This window comes from Maniola hyperantus, chromosome 19 (genome assembly GCF_902806685.2).
Source record: "Maniola hyperantus chromosome 19, iAphHyp1.2, whole genome shotgun sequence".
In the NCBI taxonomy this organism is placed as follows: Eukaryota; Metazoa; Arthropoda; class Insecta; order Lepidoptera; family Nymphalidae; genus Maniola; species Maniola hyperantus.
In genome coordinates this window covers 2,840,163-2,859,162 of record NC_048554.1, presented here as the reverse complement: position 1 = coordinate 2,859,162, position 19,000 = coordinate 2,840,163, and the positions used below count along the sequence as shown (strand labels likewise).

General features: G+C 38.1%; 1 protein-coding gene, 2 long non-coding RNA genes and 1 pseudogene across 3 annotated transcripts; 2 read left to right on the top strand and 2 right to left on the bottom strand.

The window, feature by feature from the left end:
* The window catches only part of LOC117991234 (putative uncharacterized protein DDB_G0282133), a 26,746-nt pseudogene extending 7,825 nt beyond the window's left edge, over positions 1-18,921 (bottom strand).
* Positions 705-2,912, bottom strand: LOC117991454 (uncharacterized). The gene is made up of 4 exons (XR_011237876.1): positions 2,757-2,912; positions 2,160-2,256; positions 1,367-1,470; positions 705-859 (listed from the first exon to the last, which is right to left on the bottom strand). It is a non-coding gene; the product is annotated as an uncharacterized lncRNA (long non-coding RNA).
* Positions 3,365-11,023, top strand: LOC117991453 (ubiquitin-conjugating enzyme E2 W-like). The gene is given in 5 exon segments (XM_034979050.2): positions 3,365-3,411; positions 3,670-3,761; positions 7,440-7,542; positions 10,867-10,901; positions 10,903-11,023. Coding segments are annotated over 5 exon segments (375 nt in total). The 5' UTR covers positions 3,365-3,387.
* Positions 11,689-12,679, top strand: LOC117991284 (uncharacterized). The gene is made up of 2 exons (XR_004674869.2): positions 11,689-11,821; positions 12,612-12,679. It is a non-coding gene; the product is annotated as an uncharacterized lncRNA (long non-coding RNA).
* Positions 18,922-19,000: the final 79 nt, after the last annotated feature.

The window sequence follows — 19,000 nt, the reverse complement described above, 5'->3', positions numbered from 1 at the left end:
TTTCTGCTAAATTTCATGGATCTAGGTCAACGGGAACTACCCTATAGGTTTCTTGACACACAGACAGACAACAAAGTGATGCTATAAAGGTTCCATTTTTCCTTTTGAGCCTAGTGGTTAAGACCTGCGAGGAATGAGATTCGGGTGGTCGGGGGTTCGATCCCGGGCACGCACCTCTTAACTTTTCGGGGTTATGTGTGTTTTAATTAATTAAATATCACTTGCTTTCACGGTGAAGGAATACATCGTGAGGAAACCTGCATGCCTGAGAGTTCTCCATAATGTTCTCAAAGTCTACCAATCCGCATATGACCAGCATGGTAGACTATGGCCAAAACCCTTCTACTCAGAGGAGACCCGTGCTTTGTAGTGAGCGGCGATGGGTTGATCGTGATGATGATGATGAACTGTTAAATATTTTAACTTACATAATATAAGGTACATCTAATATAAAAACCTTTTATTCAGCCAAATTTACAAATAGGTAGAAACAGGTAGGGTGCCGTAGTCCCTGGGGAACCAAGGAGCCGACCAGTGTCCATGCTCCTTGGTTCCCCAAGACCCGGCACCCACTTCTTAAAACTAGCTTAGAGTCTATCTTGGCCGAACGGGGCGCTGCCTCAGCTTATTGCTACAGTCTACAGTCTAAGGATTCCTTAAAAATTCTTAACGAAATCAGAAAGAGATCTGATCATAACTTACCAAGTTCTAAACTGTTCTACCATAGTCTTTGAAACGTCATCGCTCCATATAAATGTGATGGACAATTTCAATTTATTATCCACATATGTATAGTTGGGCATGTGGTGCTCCACTGTAGAGTAGGACGAATCTATGTCCAGCCTAGTTTTAATTACTCCTGAAACAAAATATCTATTATAAGATGATGCCCACGTCTTTGCGCATTTAAAGAATCCCACCCAGGTCTGATTAAAAAAAAACAAAAACAAAAAAAATCCTGTTGGAACTCTTATCTGGGGTAAAAGTAACTTCATCTTGGTACAGCGATAAATCTGCAATGCAACTGACAGTTGTCCATACTGACATATGTGTGTACATGTAACTATTCATGAGTTAATTTTATTAAAAAGTGCCCCGTAAACGGTCAAACATGTTTGTCAAATATTACGTGTTTGTCAAATTATTTGATTCGTCTGCTGGCGTGTTTGATGCGTTTATCACACAAACTACGTGTTTGGCAAATTTGATTGACGGCGTGTTTGTCAAACATGCTTGAAGTGGTACGGCTGCGTTTGTCAAACAAACTGCGTTTGATTGACAGCGTGTTTGACTAACATGGTTGACCGTTTACAGGGCACTTAAGTTTAATGACATCATTGATTGCTGATGAAAAAGTTGAGCTTACCTATAAAGTACTCATACAATTGTTCAAGCCTTGAATCTCCAATGAAAGCAAAACTGTTATATTTGCCCCAAAATGCCAAATACCTCAAACACCTTCTTGCATCCCTGGAACAAATTCATAAATACATAATGTTTAAAATACTTTCTTAAAGAGAGTTTGTTATTAGGGAAACCTATATGTGAATTTTGAGTTTTTAGATTTTCTTTTTACCTTCTTAAATAGGCATATTATGCTTGACTGCAAACACACCAAATAGTAAGTGATGATACAGCCTAAAGCACACCTGCCAAGAAGGTGTCTATTCCTTACTTTTAAAGGTCCGGTATAAGTCTTAACAATTGAACCTGTATGTTGATATATCAGTCAGGGCAACTGCAGTTTCTTGCCAGCTCTTCTTAGTAGAATCAGCTTTCTGATTTGGTTGTAGAGTATTTACATATGACTTAAATGAATCAAGTTGTCCTACATTTAATAAAAAATTAAATAAATTAATTAATTTCATTTCAGCCTTCTTGTACTATAATTCTTTTAAGGAACAAATTTTAAACTTCAATATGAATAATAGCGTATCTGCATCTTTTTTTTAATATTGCTAAAAAGGATGGAACACACTACAAATTTAAACATTAGGCTCGCGACTGGCAAGTCAAGTCACAAGGTTTGACAGCTCTAAATTAAATATTCAACTGTCAAAATGGTCTATCCTTTTCATATTACATTAGTAAGAAGAGGATGTGAATACTCTAAAATTTAGGTGTGCTCAGAATCAGCACCAATGTTAAAAAAAGCTTACGTTTTGGAGTACTTGTGTAACATACACCCATATGGTTGCCATTCATGATCACCTTTGTACCTTCCCGATGACAATAGCCAAGTACATGAATCAGGACCTAAAATAATTCAAACATTTTATTACTTGAAAATATTTTGTGTTGCTCTTCACTGAATATAGACCCTTATTTCGCGCGGCAAAGGTGAAGGCATAATATGAAAGAGGTAGAAAAATAAATAAAAACATGGTTTTATGAGTATTTAAGTTACAAATCAATAAGTTTCCTCATGGGTCAGATGATGAAAGAGGGAGGGAGAGGGATCCTTGTAGTCACATTTTTTAACTGGTTTTAGACCAGTTGAGCCTCCTTATAAGGTCTCATAAGACACGTCAAATGAGCCCTAACTCAAAGGACTTACTGGGCATTGAGGAATCCCTATAGCCTCCTCTCATCTCGTCGTCCTTCTCAATCGTTCCATATAATTGTATTGACATTTTAGCTGCAGAAGTTTGCAGTTTCAAATTAATACTTCAATTAAAAATGGGTGGAAATATGTTATTAGATTATTAGGTAGGTATACTAATATGTATTAGTTATTAGGTTACATAAAAAATTACCATATCTTAAATGCAATATTCCGTGGTATCCTATAAACCCGAGGACTAGAACAAACGCCACCAACTTCGCGTTATCCACATTTAACTGGTCGATAAACCATTCAGCTGAACTTCTTTTGGGTGCGAACCCATTTTATTGCACGCTTTATTACCAAACAAGACTTTGTAAAGGATAATTCACGGAATATAAATAAAGTTAAAGGACTTAACAGGGCTTTTGGATAACAATTCTATTCATTTTCACAAAATACTTTAAATTATCATTTAAAAACTAATAAAATGCACAACAAAACAATGCTCAGCCATTTTTTCAGCACATTTTATGCCAATTTTATGTCACATTGACATTTTGACAGTTGACACTGACGTCACATTGACAATTTAAATTGGTGTTTACAGATATAAATGTTTATTTGCAACAAAATGTCCTAACAACGTAAAAAATCAATTGGAAATCGCAGAAAAAAATGAAAAATGAATGGAACTTACGTGAGTTTATTTACTTTAATATTGAATAGTTTTTCGTCGAATATTGTTTAACAAAATACTTCAGTGGATAGGTATCAAAGAAAAATCAAGCCAATGCAAAACATGAAAATAAATGGTAACATTAAACGTCTAAATTTGTACAATGGCGGCTATGTCCCCGTCGGAGGTTAGTAAAGTTATTTAAAAATATTATGATTCACACTCATTTTTACGTATTAATTCAATTAAAATAGACTTAATACTTCCGCAATCATTGTCCTCGAACTCAAGCCAGATTATCCAGTTTTAGTGTAAACATAACCGAACTATTATGACAGTTTTCTTATGAGATTTTATGTCAAGATTTCTTTTTGTGTTAAAAAATTGGTTTGTATACGAAAAATCTTGAGAGGGTGTTGGTAAGTGTTTAATTTGTATGTTGCAGCGACGTTTACAGAAAGAACTGATGTCGTTAATGAAAGAACCTCCACCGGGTGTAACGGTAGACGGAGACCAGGCCAGCCAAAATCTGACACTGTGAGTGACCTTATTTTATTTATCATGCGATCGGGTATTCTAGAAAAAAATGCTGAATAGATCGGCTATCTTTGCTGCCTTTCTGTACTATGTGTAACCCTTGTAGGCACATGTTTTGGCGCCTTGATTTAATGCAACATTATTATTAATTTTGGGAGTGTTATCACAACAATATTATGATTGCTCATGCCTCATAAGTAGATACCTACATTTTATTTTTTTATGGTTAAAGTAGGTAATTTATTTTTTATCTTCTAACACAGAAGCCTGTTGCTACAAGATAGGTTTATTTATTGTTCTGTATGTTGTAACTAAGTATGTTTTTTCCTGAATCAGTAAGAGTTGCGATAAACCTATTTGTAATAGTGATTTTGCAACAACTGGAGAAATAATAACATTATAAAAGGATAAATACTGTCTAGTATCAACATAAAGCTTAAACAGTTTGATTTAGAAACTTGAGATTTTGCAAGTAGGTTTTCTCTACAACCCATATTCACACCCTTAAGAAAAGATTTACAGAAATTCAATCTGAGCAAAGACAGCCCGTCAGCTAGTCTATTCTTCATAGTAATATTATAAATGCAAAAGTGTATTTTCATGGCATATATATGTTTTTATGAAGTTCGGTACAAAGTTAGCTTACATCACAGGAACAGGCAGACTGCTTTTAGTCCCAAAAAATTAAATAGTTCCCACAGGAATTTAAAACCATAATCATCTTGTATGTCGCGGACATCATCTATTCGGTACAGAGATCGCTTTAAATAATGTGATTGAAGGACAAACAAACACACTTTCGCAATTAAAATATTAGTTGGGATACAAATACATAGTATAAAAGTATATGTGCATACTAAGCAATCTCAGAAAATAATAACATTGCTTAGTTTGCAAATATGTTGCTTTGCTGTCATCAAATATTGTTTTAAAAAGAGTCATTTTAAATGGACTCAACTATTACTATTTTACTGACTCAACAGTAATAATATGTTGGATGTTTGTAATACTTAGTGTGATTTCAATACCTACTATGCCAATTATGTATTTTTAAAAAAAGCAAAATTATTTATTCCTAGATGATTATAGAACTCTTTGATTTTCCGGTCCTTCCCCAAGATGCAAGCTATCTCTGTACCAAATTTCGTCAAAATCGGTTGAACGGATGGGCCGTGAAAAGCTAGCAGACACAATTACAAAATTGCAAAAGCAACTATATCAAGGTCTGCTTTACTCAATTATTTGAAATATGTTTAGATAATTTTAAATATTGATTAGTTTTGCAAAATAAAAACAATACCAAACAGTCTGGGAGGATACCCTTGCTCAGTAGTGGTTAAAGCGGAGACCTCACGATTGAGTATGTCCCGCCAGTAATAGCCTGCCCAGAGGAGTTACAGTTCTCGGGACATTGATAGACTGGACCACACAAAAGCGGGGTCTTTACAAAAATAGAACTAAAGTTCCGAGGTGCGTCAACGCATACAGCTACTTTTAGTCCGCCTACTTCTACCTACTACCGGTACTACTACTACTCTTGTTTCTCTTTTTCTTAAACTTTAAGTCAAGCACAATACGACATAATCTCACAATATTCGCTTCCATAGCATGCGCTTCAATAAACTTCCCCATAGCATGCGCTTCAATAAACTTCCCCATAGCATGCGCTTCAATAAACTTCCCCATAGCATGCGCTTCAATAAACTTCCCCATAGCATGCGCTTCACTAAACGTCCCCATAGCATGCGCTTCACTAAATGTCCCCATAGCATGCGCTTAAAAAACTTCCCCATAGCATGCGCTTCAATAAACTCCCCATAGCATGCGCTTCAATAAACTCTTCCCCATTGCATGCGCTTCAATAACTTCCCCATAGCATGCGCTTCACTAAACTTCCCCATAGCATGCGCTTCACTAAACTTCCCCATAGCATGCGCTTCAATAAACTTCCCCATAGCATGCGCTTCAATAAACTTCCCCATAGCATGCGCTTCAATAAACTTCCCCATAGCATGCGCTTCAATAAACTTCCCCATAGCATGCGCTTCAATAAACTTCCCCATTGCATGCGCTTCAAAAACTTCCCCATAGCATGCGCTTCACTAAACTTCCCCATAGCATGCGCTTCACTAAACTTCCCCATAGCATGCGCTTCACTAAACTTCCCCATAGCATGCGCTTCACTAAACTTCCCCATAGCATGCGCTTCAACAAACTTCCCCATAGCATGCGCTTCACTATACTTCCGGCAAACAAATGATCGCACACCATAGGCGTTGAGTCCGTGGCAAGTTTTCGTCGAACATTTTATCTACGCTTCGGGGATTTTTGTCCTCCGCAGACAAAAGTACAGCACGCGGCAAAAATATTGTACACCGACCTTTAGAAGGAGATAGCGGATTTGTAGAGCTTTGGCTCTGTCGTCGGAACCGGCAAAACGTCATATAGGTATGAGTGACCAAGACAACGCTCTACAAATCCGAAATGTCTGTCTAAAGGCCGATGTACATTATATTCTGCCGCGTACTGTACCTCGTGTGCGCAGGCTCTATAGCATGCTCTCACGCACGATCATGTGTTACCGAAGAGCGCTCTTAAGTGAGTAGGTAGCTTTATATTATGTTATCGCCCTTTTTAGTATTGCGACATAATTCTGATCGTCATCAGAATATTTGTCGTATGAATGATCAGCAATTTATTAATAGCGCGCTGGCCTTTACACCTCTTTGATATTGTTTGTGCTAATATTGCCACTGTATGTTCAAATATAACACACCTCTGTTATTTGGCTACTGAGTATCGACTTAATTGTTCCAATCAGCTAATTACATGTCACATGGTACGCTACGCACGTGTCAAACGCAACGCATTTTCGTTGCGTTGTAAATATATTCATCAGTAGATGACGAATTTGTTTATTAATGTATGAGGTAAACCAACTAAAATTTTGTATACGCATTATCTCATGTTTCTTCATACAAATAAGACGAGTAAATGCGTAGACAAAATTTTCTCGTGGTGCGCAAGAAAATTTTGTCTACGCATTATCTCGTGTTTCTTCATACAAATAAGACGAGTAAATGCGTAGACAAAACTTTCTCGTGGTGCGCATGTTAGCCTAACAGGACTCGTGAAGATTAAATGAAGACTAAAGAGGTGCCTAATTAAAGAGAAAAGTTATAGAGTAGACCGTAGACTGCTTTATTGATTTTTTGAGACAATAAGTAGCCTATGTCCGTCCCCGAGGTGCAAGCGACCTCTGTGTAGATCGTTAAAATCTGTCAAACGGATGGGCCGTTAAAAGCTAGCACACACAGACAGACACTCTTTCCTGGCTTTTGGTATAGAGATAGCTTGCATCCCGAACATACATTTGACGACCTCCAGGCCCAGTGGTAAGCGCTCGAGCTTTCCGGTACGATGCCGTGTAGAAACCAAGAGGTATGGGTTTAATAAAACTAGTCATACCCCTTCCAGGTTAACCCGCATCCATCTTAGATTGCATCATCACTTACCACCAGGTAGATTGCAGTCAAGGGCTAAATTGTCTTTTCGCAAGTCTTTCCCGGAAAATCGAAGAGTTCCCACAAAAATTTTATAAACCTAAATCCATGCAGATGACGTCGCGGGTATCATCTATTTAAGTTGTATAATGTTTTTATTTTTGTGTGTATCCAGGTGGACAGTACACATGGAAGGTGTTCCTGGCACACTGTACGAGGGGGAAAAGTTCGTATTGCAGTTCAAATTCACAAATAAATACCCTTTCGACTCTCCAGAGGTAAGATCTAGGCTGCGATCAATGATATCCATAGAGTACTTTGACTTTGCAGAGTGTACTTTAACTTTGCACAAACTAAACGGCTTCAAAACAAGACAGCGTAAAGTTGCCAGTCTATCGGAATTTTATACAGGATATATTTCGAGAGTGTGCTGAAGAACTTTTCGATCTGGTTCCTCTTTCACCTTTCTACTATCGTACCACAAGGCATCGCGAAGGTCCCCGGGTCGGGAGGCGCACGCACTTGGTCGGTGCGCCTCGGACGTGCGGTGTGGGGACCTCGTGAGCGGGGTCCCCGGTGGAGGTCCGCCTTGGCGATGTCGCTGACTGGGTCGCGGTGGTTTGGTTCGGCGTTCCCATGACCCAGTCACCAGGCGACGCGCAGGAGCGCCGCTGGGTTTTAGTTTTTTAGCTCGCCTATCGGCCGGCGAGTCCCACATACCTTCCCTCCAGTTGGTTGGCTACCTGGTTAGCTGGCTGGCTTCCAAGAGGGGGGGGGGGGGGGGATGCGTAAACGCATTTCCCAGCGTTAAAAAAGGCATCGCCAAGGTCTGCACACACTACGTAGTCGAAATTCCACAGATACGTACGAAGCGATTTGCCTCCTCGTTTCTAATTAGAACCGCTAAGATTTGGAACACCCTTCAACATCAGAGTTTTCCTCTCCAATTATAATATCATTATCACGTCAAGTGTGAATAGGCATCTTCTAGGCAAGCGCGCTCCATCTTAGGCTGCATCATCACTTGCCACCAGGTCTGATTGCAGCCAAGCGCTATTCTATAATTTAAAAAACTGATTTAAGTCACAGAAAAATCGGTCTCTCTTACCACTTCTGTTCATAGATAAATGACATTACCTTTGTTTGAGCTTCTGTTTAACTCTAAACAGCTGGCAACCTAATTACCGGAATCTAGGTAACCTACAATTGATACCTACTGTGTCATGGACGAGACAAGAATCCTAAATCAATTGATGAAATATACATATTGTATTCCAGACAGTCTCAATATAGCCTCTTGCATACATTGTATGCAATTTTTAATGAAGACTCAGTAGAAACTAACTGATATCCGGCATGTGCTACTACGCTAAAAACTGGTCAAGTGCGAGTCGGGCTCGCGCACCGTACTACAGTCGTATTTTTTCGACATTTTGCACGATAATTCAAAAACTATGATGCATAAAAATAAATAAAAATATGTTTTGGAATGCACAGGTGAAGACCTTTCATATGATACCCCAATTGACATTGTTAATAAATCCTCCGAAAATTGATAATACTAATTATTAGTTCATGACCACAATTTAATTTTTTTCGTCTGATGTAACCACAAATTCACGGTTTTCAGACTTTTCCCCGAATGTCTGATATAAGACCTACCTACCTGCCAAATTTCATGATTCTAGGTCAACGGGAAGTACCCTATAGGTTTTCTTGACAGACGGACGGACAGACAACAAAGGTACTGATTCTGAGCACAACCAAATTTTAGAGTATTCACATTCTTACTAATGTAATATGAATGGACAGACATAGTTAAACAGTTTTTTAGATGTTAAAACCCGTGATGTTAGCGCACAGTCGCGAGCCTACTGTTTAGTAGCGTGCACTAAAATTTAGCGTCTTTAAATGTAAAGTTCATGTTCCGTCCTTTTTTAGCATTGTTAAAAAGAAAAGGATACAGATACTCTAAATTTAGTTTAGAGAAAGACAACTGAATCGGTGCCACTGTGATCCTATAAGGGTTCCGTTTTTCCTTTTGAGGAAAAACTCTAAAAATACGTGAAAAGCCTTTTCAAACTTATAACACTAGCCACCTTACTTGAAGTAGCCCTGAAAAATGACGAAACAAAATCCCACAATGTTTATATCCCATAATATACTATTGTATTACCATATAATTTGACGACCTCCCTGGCGCAGTGGTGAGCGCTGTGGTCTTAATAGTGGGAGGTTCCGGGTTCGATTCCTGGCAGGGGTTTGGAATTTTATAATTTCTAAATTTCTAGTCTGGTCTGGTGGGAGGCTTCGGCCGTGGCTAGTTACCACCCTACCGGCAAAGCCGTGCCGCCAAGCGATTTAGCGTTCCGGTACGATGCCGTGTAGAAACCAAAGGGTATGGGTTTAATAAAACTGCCATACCCCTTCCAGGTTAGCCCGCTATCATCTTAGACTGCATCATCACTTACCACCAGGTGAGATTGCAGTCAAGGGCTAACTTGTATCTGAATAAAAATAAAAAAAAATATTTCTTCACCGACTAACATTTAAGTCAGTAAATAGATAAATCTGTAGTAATAATGTGTTTGCTGACATTTTCATAGCAGTTAATTTAAATGAATGCTAGATTAATTTATAAAAGTAATTAATATTTATTCAAGTATGTAGCTATGTACTCAGTTTGTTTTCTTATGAATTTATTAAAATCAGGTTTTGCTTTTAACATCCGTCACTGTTCACCGCGTGAAACGTAAAACAGATGGACTTCTAAATCCATACTTCCATACTTAATATGAAGCTGTGGTAGCCTAATGGTTAGGACGTCCGCCTTCCAATCAGAGGTCGGGGGTTCGTTCCCGGGCACGCTCCTCTAACTTTTCGGAGTTATGTGCGTTTTTTTTAAGTAATTAAAATATCACTTGCTTTAACGGTGAAGGAAAACATCGCGAGGAAACCTGCATGCCTGAGAGTTCTCCATAATGTTCTCAAAGGTGTGTGAAGTCTGCCAACCCTCACTTGGCTAGCGTGGTAGACTATGGCTAAAACCCTTCTCACTCTTAGAGGAGACCCGTGCTCTGTAGTGAGCCAGCGATGGGTTGATCATGATGATGATGATGATACTTAATATTATGAATGCGAAAGTGTGTCTGTCTGTCTGTCTGCTAGCTTTTCACGGCCCATCCGTTCAACCGATTTTGATGGAATTTGGTACAGAGATAGGCATCCGGGGAAGGACATAGGCTACTTTTTACCCGGAAAATCAAAGATTCCCGCGGGATTTCAAAAAACCTAAATTCACGCGGACGAAGTCGCGGGTATCAGCTAGTCTATATATATATAAAAGGAAAAGGTGACTGACTGACTGACTGAATGACTGACTGACTGACTGACTGATCTATCAACGCACAGCTCAAACTACTGGACGGATCGGCTGAAATTTGGCATGCAGATAGCTATTATGACGTAGGCATCCGCTAAGAAAGGATTTTTGAAAATTCAACTCCTAAGGGGGTGAAATAGGGTTTTGAAATTTGTAGTCCACGCGGACGAAGTCGCGAGCATAAGCTAGTTTGTCTATAAAAATATTTTCTCTTTTTCAGGTGACGTTTATAGGAAATAACATCCCGGTGCACCCCCGTGTACTCCAACGGCCACATCTGCCTCTCCATACTGACGGACGACTGGTCTCCCGCGCTCTCCGTGCAGTCCGTCTGCCTCTCCATAGTCTCTATGCTTAGTAGCTGTAAAGAAAGGTGAGATACTTCATCGTTTTTAGGGTTCAGTACCCGTAGTAACAAGATTTTACGTCTCACCAAACGAAACCAAATTCGAGAGTCGAAATACTTCCGCGTTACAGTAAAATGGACCTAAACAGCCTTGAATTGAAGTCAAATATTCAATGCCACTGATTTTAATTTCGCAATGTTTCCGCTTGGAGCGCTGGCTGTAGAAGTGTAGACAAACTTGAGCTTTAAAACAAGGCATTTAAGATCCAGTTTACTGTAACGGGGAAGTATTTCGACTCTCGAATTTGGTTTGGTTTGGGGAGACGTATAATCTTGTACTACGGGTACTCGGGTCTCGCAACTTCACGCAGACTCATTTAAGTTTGAATCGTACTGTACTTCCCGTTGACCTAGAATCATGAAATTTGGCAGGTAGGTAGGTCTTATAGCAGACATTTGGGGAAAAAATCTGAAAACCGTGAATTTGTGGTTACATCGCACAAAAAAAATTAAATTGTGGTCATGAACTAATAATTAGTATTTTCAATGTTCGAAGTAAGTAACTATATTAAGTGGGGTATTATGAAAGGTCTTCATCTGTGCATTCTAAATATTTTTATTTATATTTATGCATCATAGTTTTGAATTATCGTGCAAAATGTCTAAAAAATACGACTGCAGTACGGAACCCTCGTTGCGCGAGCTTGACTCGCACTTGGCCGGTTTTCATTTAAGTTTTTTGTATATTTTCAGAAACGGCCGCCAGATAATTCTTTTTATGTAAAAACGTGCAACAAAAATCCTAAGAAAACAAAATGGTGGTATCATGGTACGTATAATTTTATGTTTCCCTTTTGATAACCATAGATAATAATTTGGCTGGAATGAAAATATATCCTAAGCTTAATATTCACATAGATATCTAATCTAAAACGTATACCTACACAAAATGATAAAATCTAGATTATTAACAGCTATGAGCTTTTATGAAAAACAAGCTGATGCCCGCGACTTCGTCCGCCCCTGTCCCCCGCCAACATTTTACGATTTTTAGGGTTCCGTACCTCAAAAGGAAAAACGGAACCCTTATAGGATCACTTTGTTGTCTGTCTGTCTGTCTGTCTGTCCGTCTGTCTGTCAAAAAACCTACAGGGTACTTCCCGTTGACCTAGAATCATGAAATTTGGCAGGTAGGTAGATCTTACAGCTGACATTTGGGGAAAAATCTGAAAACCGTGAATTTAGGGTTAGATCACACAAAAAAAATTAAATTGTGGTCATGAACTAATAATTAGTATTTTCAACTTTCGAAGTGAGTGACTATATCAAGTGGGGTATCATATGAAAGGTCTTCACCTGTACATTCTAAAACCGATTTTTATTTATTTTTATGCATCATAGTTTTTGAAGTATCGTGCAAAATGTCGAAAAAATACGACTGTAGTACGGAACCTCATTGCGCGAGCCTGGCTCGCACTAAACCGGTTTTGTTTTCATACAAAACCTTGTATATATGCGTACTCTGGAGGTTGAATTCTCTGTGGCAGACTAAAAAAAAATAAAGTGCAAACCACAGTTGGAAGTTTTTTTTTGAAAACTTTTTAATTTTTTTTTTTCAGATGACTCCGTCTAACAAATCGCGGCTATATCGACAATGGACGATAAATCTAATTTGTGATAAGTGTTATATCGATACAGTATGTTAACATGTATATATGGGGTGAGTGTTGGACCGTTGTATCGAAATTGTGTCGAACAAGTGATGTGCTAGTACGATTTTTAATCTGTATTTCCAACGTTTTATTTATACAGTGCGACAAGGTTATCTTGGCGCGTGGCGAACTGTGGAACTAACGTGCCGTCAAGTGTCCTCTTTGTTCTTGTTTGAATAGTCTAGCCTTTGTTCTCCCACAGCGCCCCCCTGTCAATGTCATTCAAGTGCCAAGAGAGCCGTGTCGCACTGTAGTACGCGTCACTGGCTTCCCGGACCTCTGATTTGTTTTTTAGTCTGTGGACATTTTAGTTACGACTTTACAAGGGTGTACAACCCTTGTAAAGTTAATTAAAATAAAGGTAAGGAAATTAACCATTGATTTATTGTTAACTAGCTTATTCCCGCGACTTTTTCCGCGTGGTCTACACAAATTTCAAACTCCTATTTTACATTGTAGTCCACACGCACGAATTCGCGGGAAAAACTACAAGTCGTAAATTGAATATACCTACATAGTGTGATAAAAAAGTTTATAAAGTTTTTAATTAAGTCCTTTTTCCGGGGTTTAGATTTTGAAATTCCATCATGATAAATAATCAGATAAGTGTATCAGAAAGAGATGGACTGCTACAAATTATGTCTCTCTCACTTTATAGGTTACTCATGCAATTATTGTACAAGCCTTTGGATAGCCTTCTATATTTTGGCTTTTGCAGTGAGCTATAATTAGAGTGCTTTCAGAATGACGGTTTTTTTTCGCACGTTTCTGCACAACCACAATATCAGAAATAATGTGAATCTCACAAGATTACAATAACTATCGTGGACACAAATTATAATAATAAAAACTGTGTCAAAAAAACTCGCGGTTCTGGCGGGCAGTCTGAAAGCGCCCTAACATTTAGAAATTTATTCGTGTACTTTAAAAAGACCCTAGTAAATTATTTTTTTAAGTTTACTGTATTATTTTGATGCTATGTATTAATAAAAAAATTGTTGTTACTAATTAACTTTTTTATTTTATTGTCAAACTGGGCTCTTGATATATTTAAAAGTGCAAAATGTTTTTATTGGAAAATTATATTTTTTTGTAGTAAAGAGAAATAAGCACCGTAATATGTTAGCGTTTAAACTACCGTGTGTGATTTCCATTATGAATAATATCTGTCCCGGCTGTACTCACGTGTTTAGTCGACGTTAGCCCGACTAGTTTCGAACCCATCCGGGTCCTTTTTCAAGGGAGTCAGTTCGCGCATGCGCCGCAGTTGTGACTGCGGGCCGCACGTGCTGCTGCCCGTAGAGCCGTTGTGAGGGTGGCTGGGTGGGCAGCTGACTCCCTTGAAAAAGGACCCCGGATGGGTTCGAAACTAGTCGGGCTAACGTCGACTAAACACGTGAGTACAGCCGGGACATATATTATTCATAACCATAATATGTATCCCTATTTTTGATGTGTAAAGTATGTCATGGATTCCATCGTTACATATGTATTTGTGATATAACAAACAATGCAATAATCTGGGATGGAGTGTCAATTAATGTTGTAAAATGTTATAATTATAGCTGACGGATAAATTCACTCTACTGTGCGTCAACCCGTCGGAATATCTGAGAACCTGGCTTAGTGATGTCATGCAACGCGCTCGCGTTGGCACTGGTACGGGATAGCCGAAAACGGGCGAGCTGCGTGGAAGCGCGATGGGAAGTACATTCCAGCGAGGTGCGCAGATATTTCCGGCGTGTTGTACCTATCGATGGTGTTTGAAAGTTATGACGCAAAGTATATCATTGCTACAGGACTTGTAAGTAGAACGCTAGCAAAACGAAGGCAGGTGATAGTACTGATGATTACTGTTATGATACCATAATACAAACTGCCAAGTGCGAGTCAGGCTCGCGCACCGAGGGTTCCATACGTCCATATTTTTTTCGACGTTTTGCACGATAAATCAAAAACCATAATGCATAAAATAAATAAAAATCTGTTTTAGAATGTACAGTGAAGACCTTTCATATGATACCCACTTGATATAATTATCTTACTTCGAAAATGAAAATACTATTATTAGTTCACCTATACAGTCACGCAGTCTACCAATCCGCACATGGCCAGCGTGGTAGACTATGGCCAAAACCCTTCTCACTCTGAGAGGAGACCCGTGCTCTGTAGTGAGCTGGTGATGGGTTGATCATGATGATTATAGTTCATGACCACAATTTAATTTTTTTTGTGTGATGTAACCACAAATTCACGGTTTCATACATTAGAATAAGGGATAAAACAGGGGTTTGAAATTTGTGTAGTCCACGCGGACGAAGTCGCGGGCATAAGCTAGTTCCAAATAAAACGTCTGACTGACACTAGAGGTCGACGAACGTTGCGTAGATAAGTACCGCGGGGTCAATGTCGCTTCGTAGGCGTAGTTTAACCCGAATTTTGCACGCTGTACATTGGTACTGATTCTGAGCACAACCTAATTTTAGAGTATTCGCATCCTCTTCTTGCTAATGTAATATGAAAAGGACAGACGCAGTTTGACAGTTTTAAATTTAATTTTTAAATGGTAAAACCCGTGATTTTAGCGCACAGTCGCGAGCCTACTGTTTTTGTAGCGTGCACTAAAATTTAGAGTATTTAAATGTAAAGTTCATGTTCTGTCCCTTTTTAGCATTGTTAAAAAGAAAAGGATGCAGATAGTCTAAATTTAGTTTAGAGAAAGACAACGGAATCGGTGCCATTGCGGGTTTAAAAACTAAATCACTAAACTACAAGTATAGGTCAATGGTATTGGTACTGGGTGTTTATAGTACGCGACAGGTCGAGATGGCAATCTGGGTGGGAAACGCCCGCCTCATACCCCGATTGCCATCTCGGCCTGTTGCGTACTATAACCGCAGTTTCTTACTGGTTCTTCTCGGTAGGAACGGCATTCCGAACCAGTGGTAAATTAAAACTACCCGACGATTCGAAAGCGCTTGTAAAAGTCTACTTGAATAAAACATATTCTATTCTATTCTATTCTATAGGTAGTATAATAACAGCACTAAGTTTTTGCTAGCGTTTGCAAGTTTACAAAGCAACCTGCCTCAATATAAATGAAAGTGTGCACAATGAGTGAACATATCCATATTAAATGCGAAATAGGTATACAGAGAAATGCTTTTGAATCGCGTCTAAATAAATTATTTTAATTAATTAGAATAAACATTTCAATACGAATACATGCCTACGTTATTTTCATCATCATCATTGTCATCAACCGATAGACGTCCACTGCTGGACATAGGTCGTTGTAGGGACTTCCACACGCCACAGTCTTGCGCCTCCTGAATCTAGCGACTCCCTGCGACTCGTCTGATGTCGTCCGTCCACCTAGTGCGAGGTCTTCCAGCGCTGCGCCTTCCGGTGCGAGGTCGCCATTTCAGCACCTTGAGACCTCAACGTCTATCGGTTTGCCATCTTCTGTCCCGCCCTACCCAGTAATCGTTGAAAGCTGTGCAGTCTGCACTCAAAATTGGGTATTCGACTCCGATTTTTTTATTACTTTATTATAAACTAGGATAAAAAAATGACGTAAACTGAAAAAAACTAATTAAATCGATCAAATAATAAAAAGTTATAAGCATTTATAAATTTCTGATTAGACAGAGATAGCGATATGCATTTTCATGCGTCTCGTGCGGTTTCATACAATTTTCGTTTTGCGAGAAAGGGATAGAAGACCCTCCCACTCCAAATTAAAATGCCTGTAACTTTGTAAATCTTTGTTGGATTTTAATATTTTTTCAGTGTAGGTACGTCATTATTTTTATCATAGTTTATAATAAAGTAATAATAATAAATTTATCAAATTCAAAAGTAGGAAAATACCCATTGTTGTGATAAAGAGGGAACATTTAATTTCAGCCATTCAAGAGTGAGTGTATGAGTACCTACGACGGAAACGTTTAAGTGCGGAAACCAGCCCAGAGCGAAGAAGAAGAAGAGAAGTACCTACACGACACACAATCCAGTTGGTAGGTCCAATTTCGTGAAAGAGGTCAGCCACTGAATCCAACTCGGTTGGGCACGGTTCAGGAAGCTTCGAATGTCTTGTCTAAAATTCCTCAGTGCTTGAAGACCAAAGTCTTCGAACAGTGCGTGTTGCCAGTGATGACCGAATATGTACCTACTATTAAATATAAAAACAAATCATATATAAATATAATTTAATACAACCTATAAATTACAACAACTTTAGTTACATAAAAATAATGAACGTACATTAAAGTCACTATATTTACAATGTGCCACTTTTCAATGATTAATTCTGTTGTACTCTCTTAGCTAAACTAAAATGACAGGTCTAAACTCTTATATATATATTTATATCTCTTTCTTATTGCTCCGTGCGAAAAAGGATAGCACTACATTCAGACCTGTCAATCAGGCGGATTAAATGTCCAGTGCGCCCTAGGCAAGCACCTCATAGGCGCCCCTCTAACAGCCATATTAAAATTTTTACTAACTTTGAAAGAACGAGGAATCGTCTCATTGCATAGCTGGTAGTTGGTATACTATTATGTGAACGAATGAAGAACATGACGTCATGGCACTTTGCTATATTAATAACTAGCTGATGCCCGCGACTTCGTCCGCGTGGATTTACGTTTTTCAAAATCCCGCGGGAACTCTTTGATTTCCGGGATAAAAAGTAGCCTATGTTTATATCCAGGGTATAATCTATCTTCATTTCAACCAAATCCGTCCAGTAGTTTTTGCGTGAAGGAGTAACAAACTACACACATACACACACATACATACCAACAAACAAACTTTCGCCTTTATATTATAAAGTCGGGAAAAGAGGCAGTTTCGGTCACTCCAAGATAATATCACTTAGTAGGGATAGTTAGTTAGGCCAGGTAATGGAACTCTACATGCTCATCTGCGCCCTTCGTAACCTCGCGCCCTAGGCACGTGCCTAGTTTACCTTGGGGATAATCCGCCTCTGCTGTCAATAGATTGTGTACTATTAGAACGTGATATTGTATATTATGCTCTTTCTAAACTATAATTATACTTGAGTATTGAAAAAAATGATGATCTTATTAGTAACATAATATAGATATATAACTAATATGATATACTTGTTAAGAGTATTTAAAATTACTGTTGAGGAAACTCGTGTAATTTCCGGGAACACAAAACTAGCATATTATGTTAAAGTAACGTTTCCCGGGATAAAAAGCTATCACTGTAACCAAAAATAGATAGACTGTGACAAACTAGCAGACAGACACACTTGCACATTTAAATTAGAATCTGTTAGTATCTATTTCAAACATGATTTTAAATGATTTCAAAAAAGAATTCCACCATATTTCTAACATAATGTCAATCTTGTACTGAGCCAATTTGAGATTTCTTTAATGTTTAGTTATTGTTCATATTTAGTCTCATCAAAAAATTCTAAAAGATTTTGTACATGGCATAAATAATAATTTGTGCTCAGTGGTGGGTAAGACAGTAGATAGTAGAAGTAGCTTTCTACCAATTGGACCCAAGTGCTGTAATTTTATTAGCTGTGGCCTATGTAGGTATCATGTATGTAACTTATCTACTTTTTTTTTTCATTTGCTTTTTACCATATTTTTAATAATGCACATAGTTTAATCTACAGCGAATGTGTGGAATTTGTTTAAGGTAGACAGTTCCTGAATCCTATTAATTAATCTGTCTTTATCCAAGTTATAACTTGACTTTCCCACATGTTAAAATTACCTTGTATCATAAGCTTAAATAGTCATATCTTAAGCTTTATTTCCTACATTTAGCAGATGAGAAGCACTTTATTTCAAGCACCACTTAAAATAGACAAAATTATCAGGATAAAAATATGGTAAATACTTACACAATCATCATCATTATCCGATAGGTCAACTAGATCAACAATTTCAGCTCCAAAGGACATATTTTACAAAAAATAGAGCAACATAAGCATAAACAGCAGCTGTAAAATAATAACCAATAAATAAATATAAACATAAGAACTTTAGAGAAGAAATACGAATGATCAATAAAAAAGTCCAGTGTATTACTTTCTATTACTTTACTCTATGAAAAGTCGAAGAAAGTACTACAATCACGAATCTATACACTAAAATCACCGACCAGAAATAAACTAAAATCACACTAAATTACACAATTGTATTTTTATTTTATAATTGACACATTGATTCCTGTCATGTTTATACTCTTTGTCATTCATCCAAGCTCTTTGTTCATAACTCAAGATGGACCATAGATCTTGC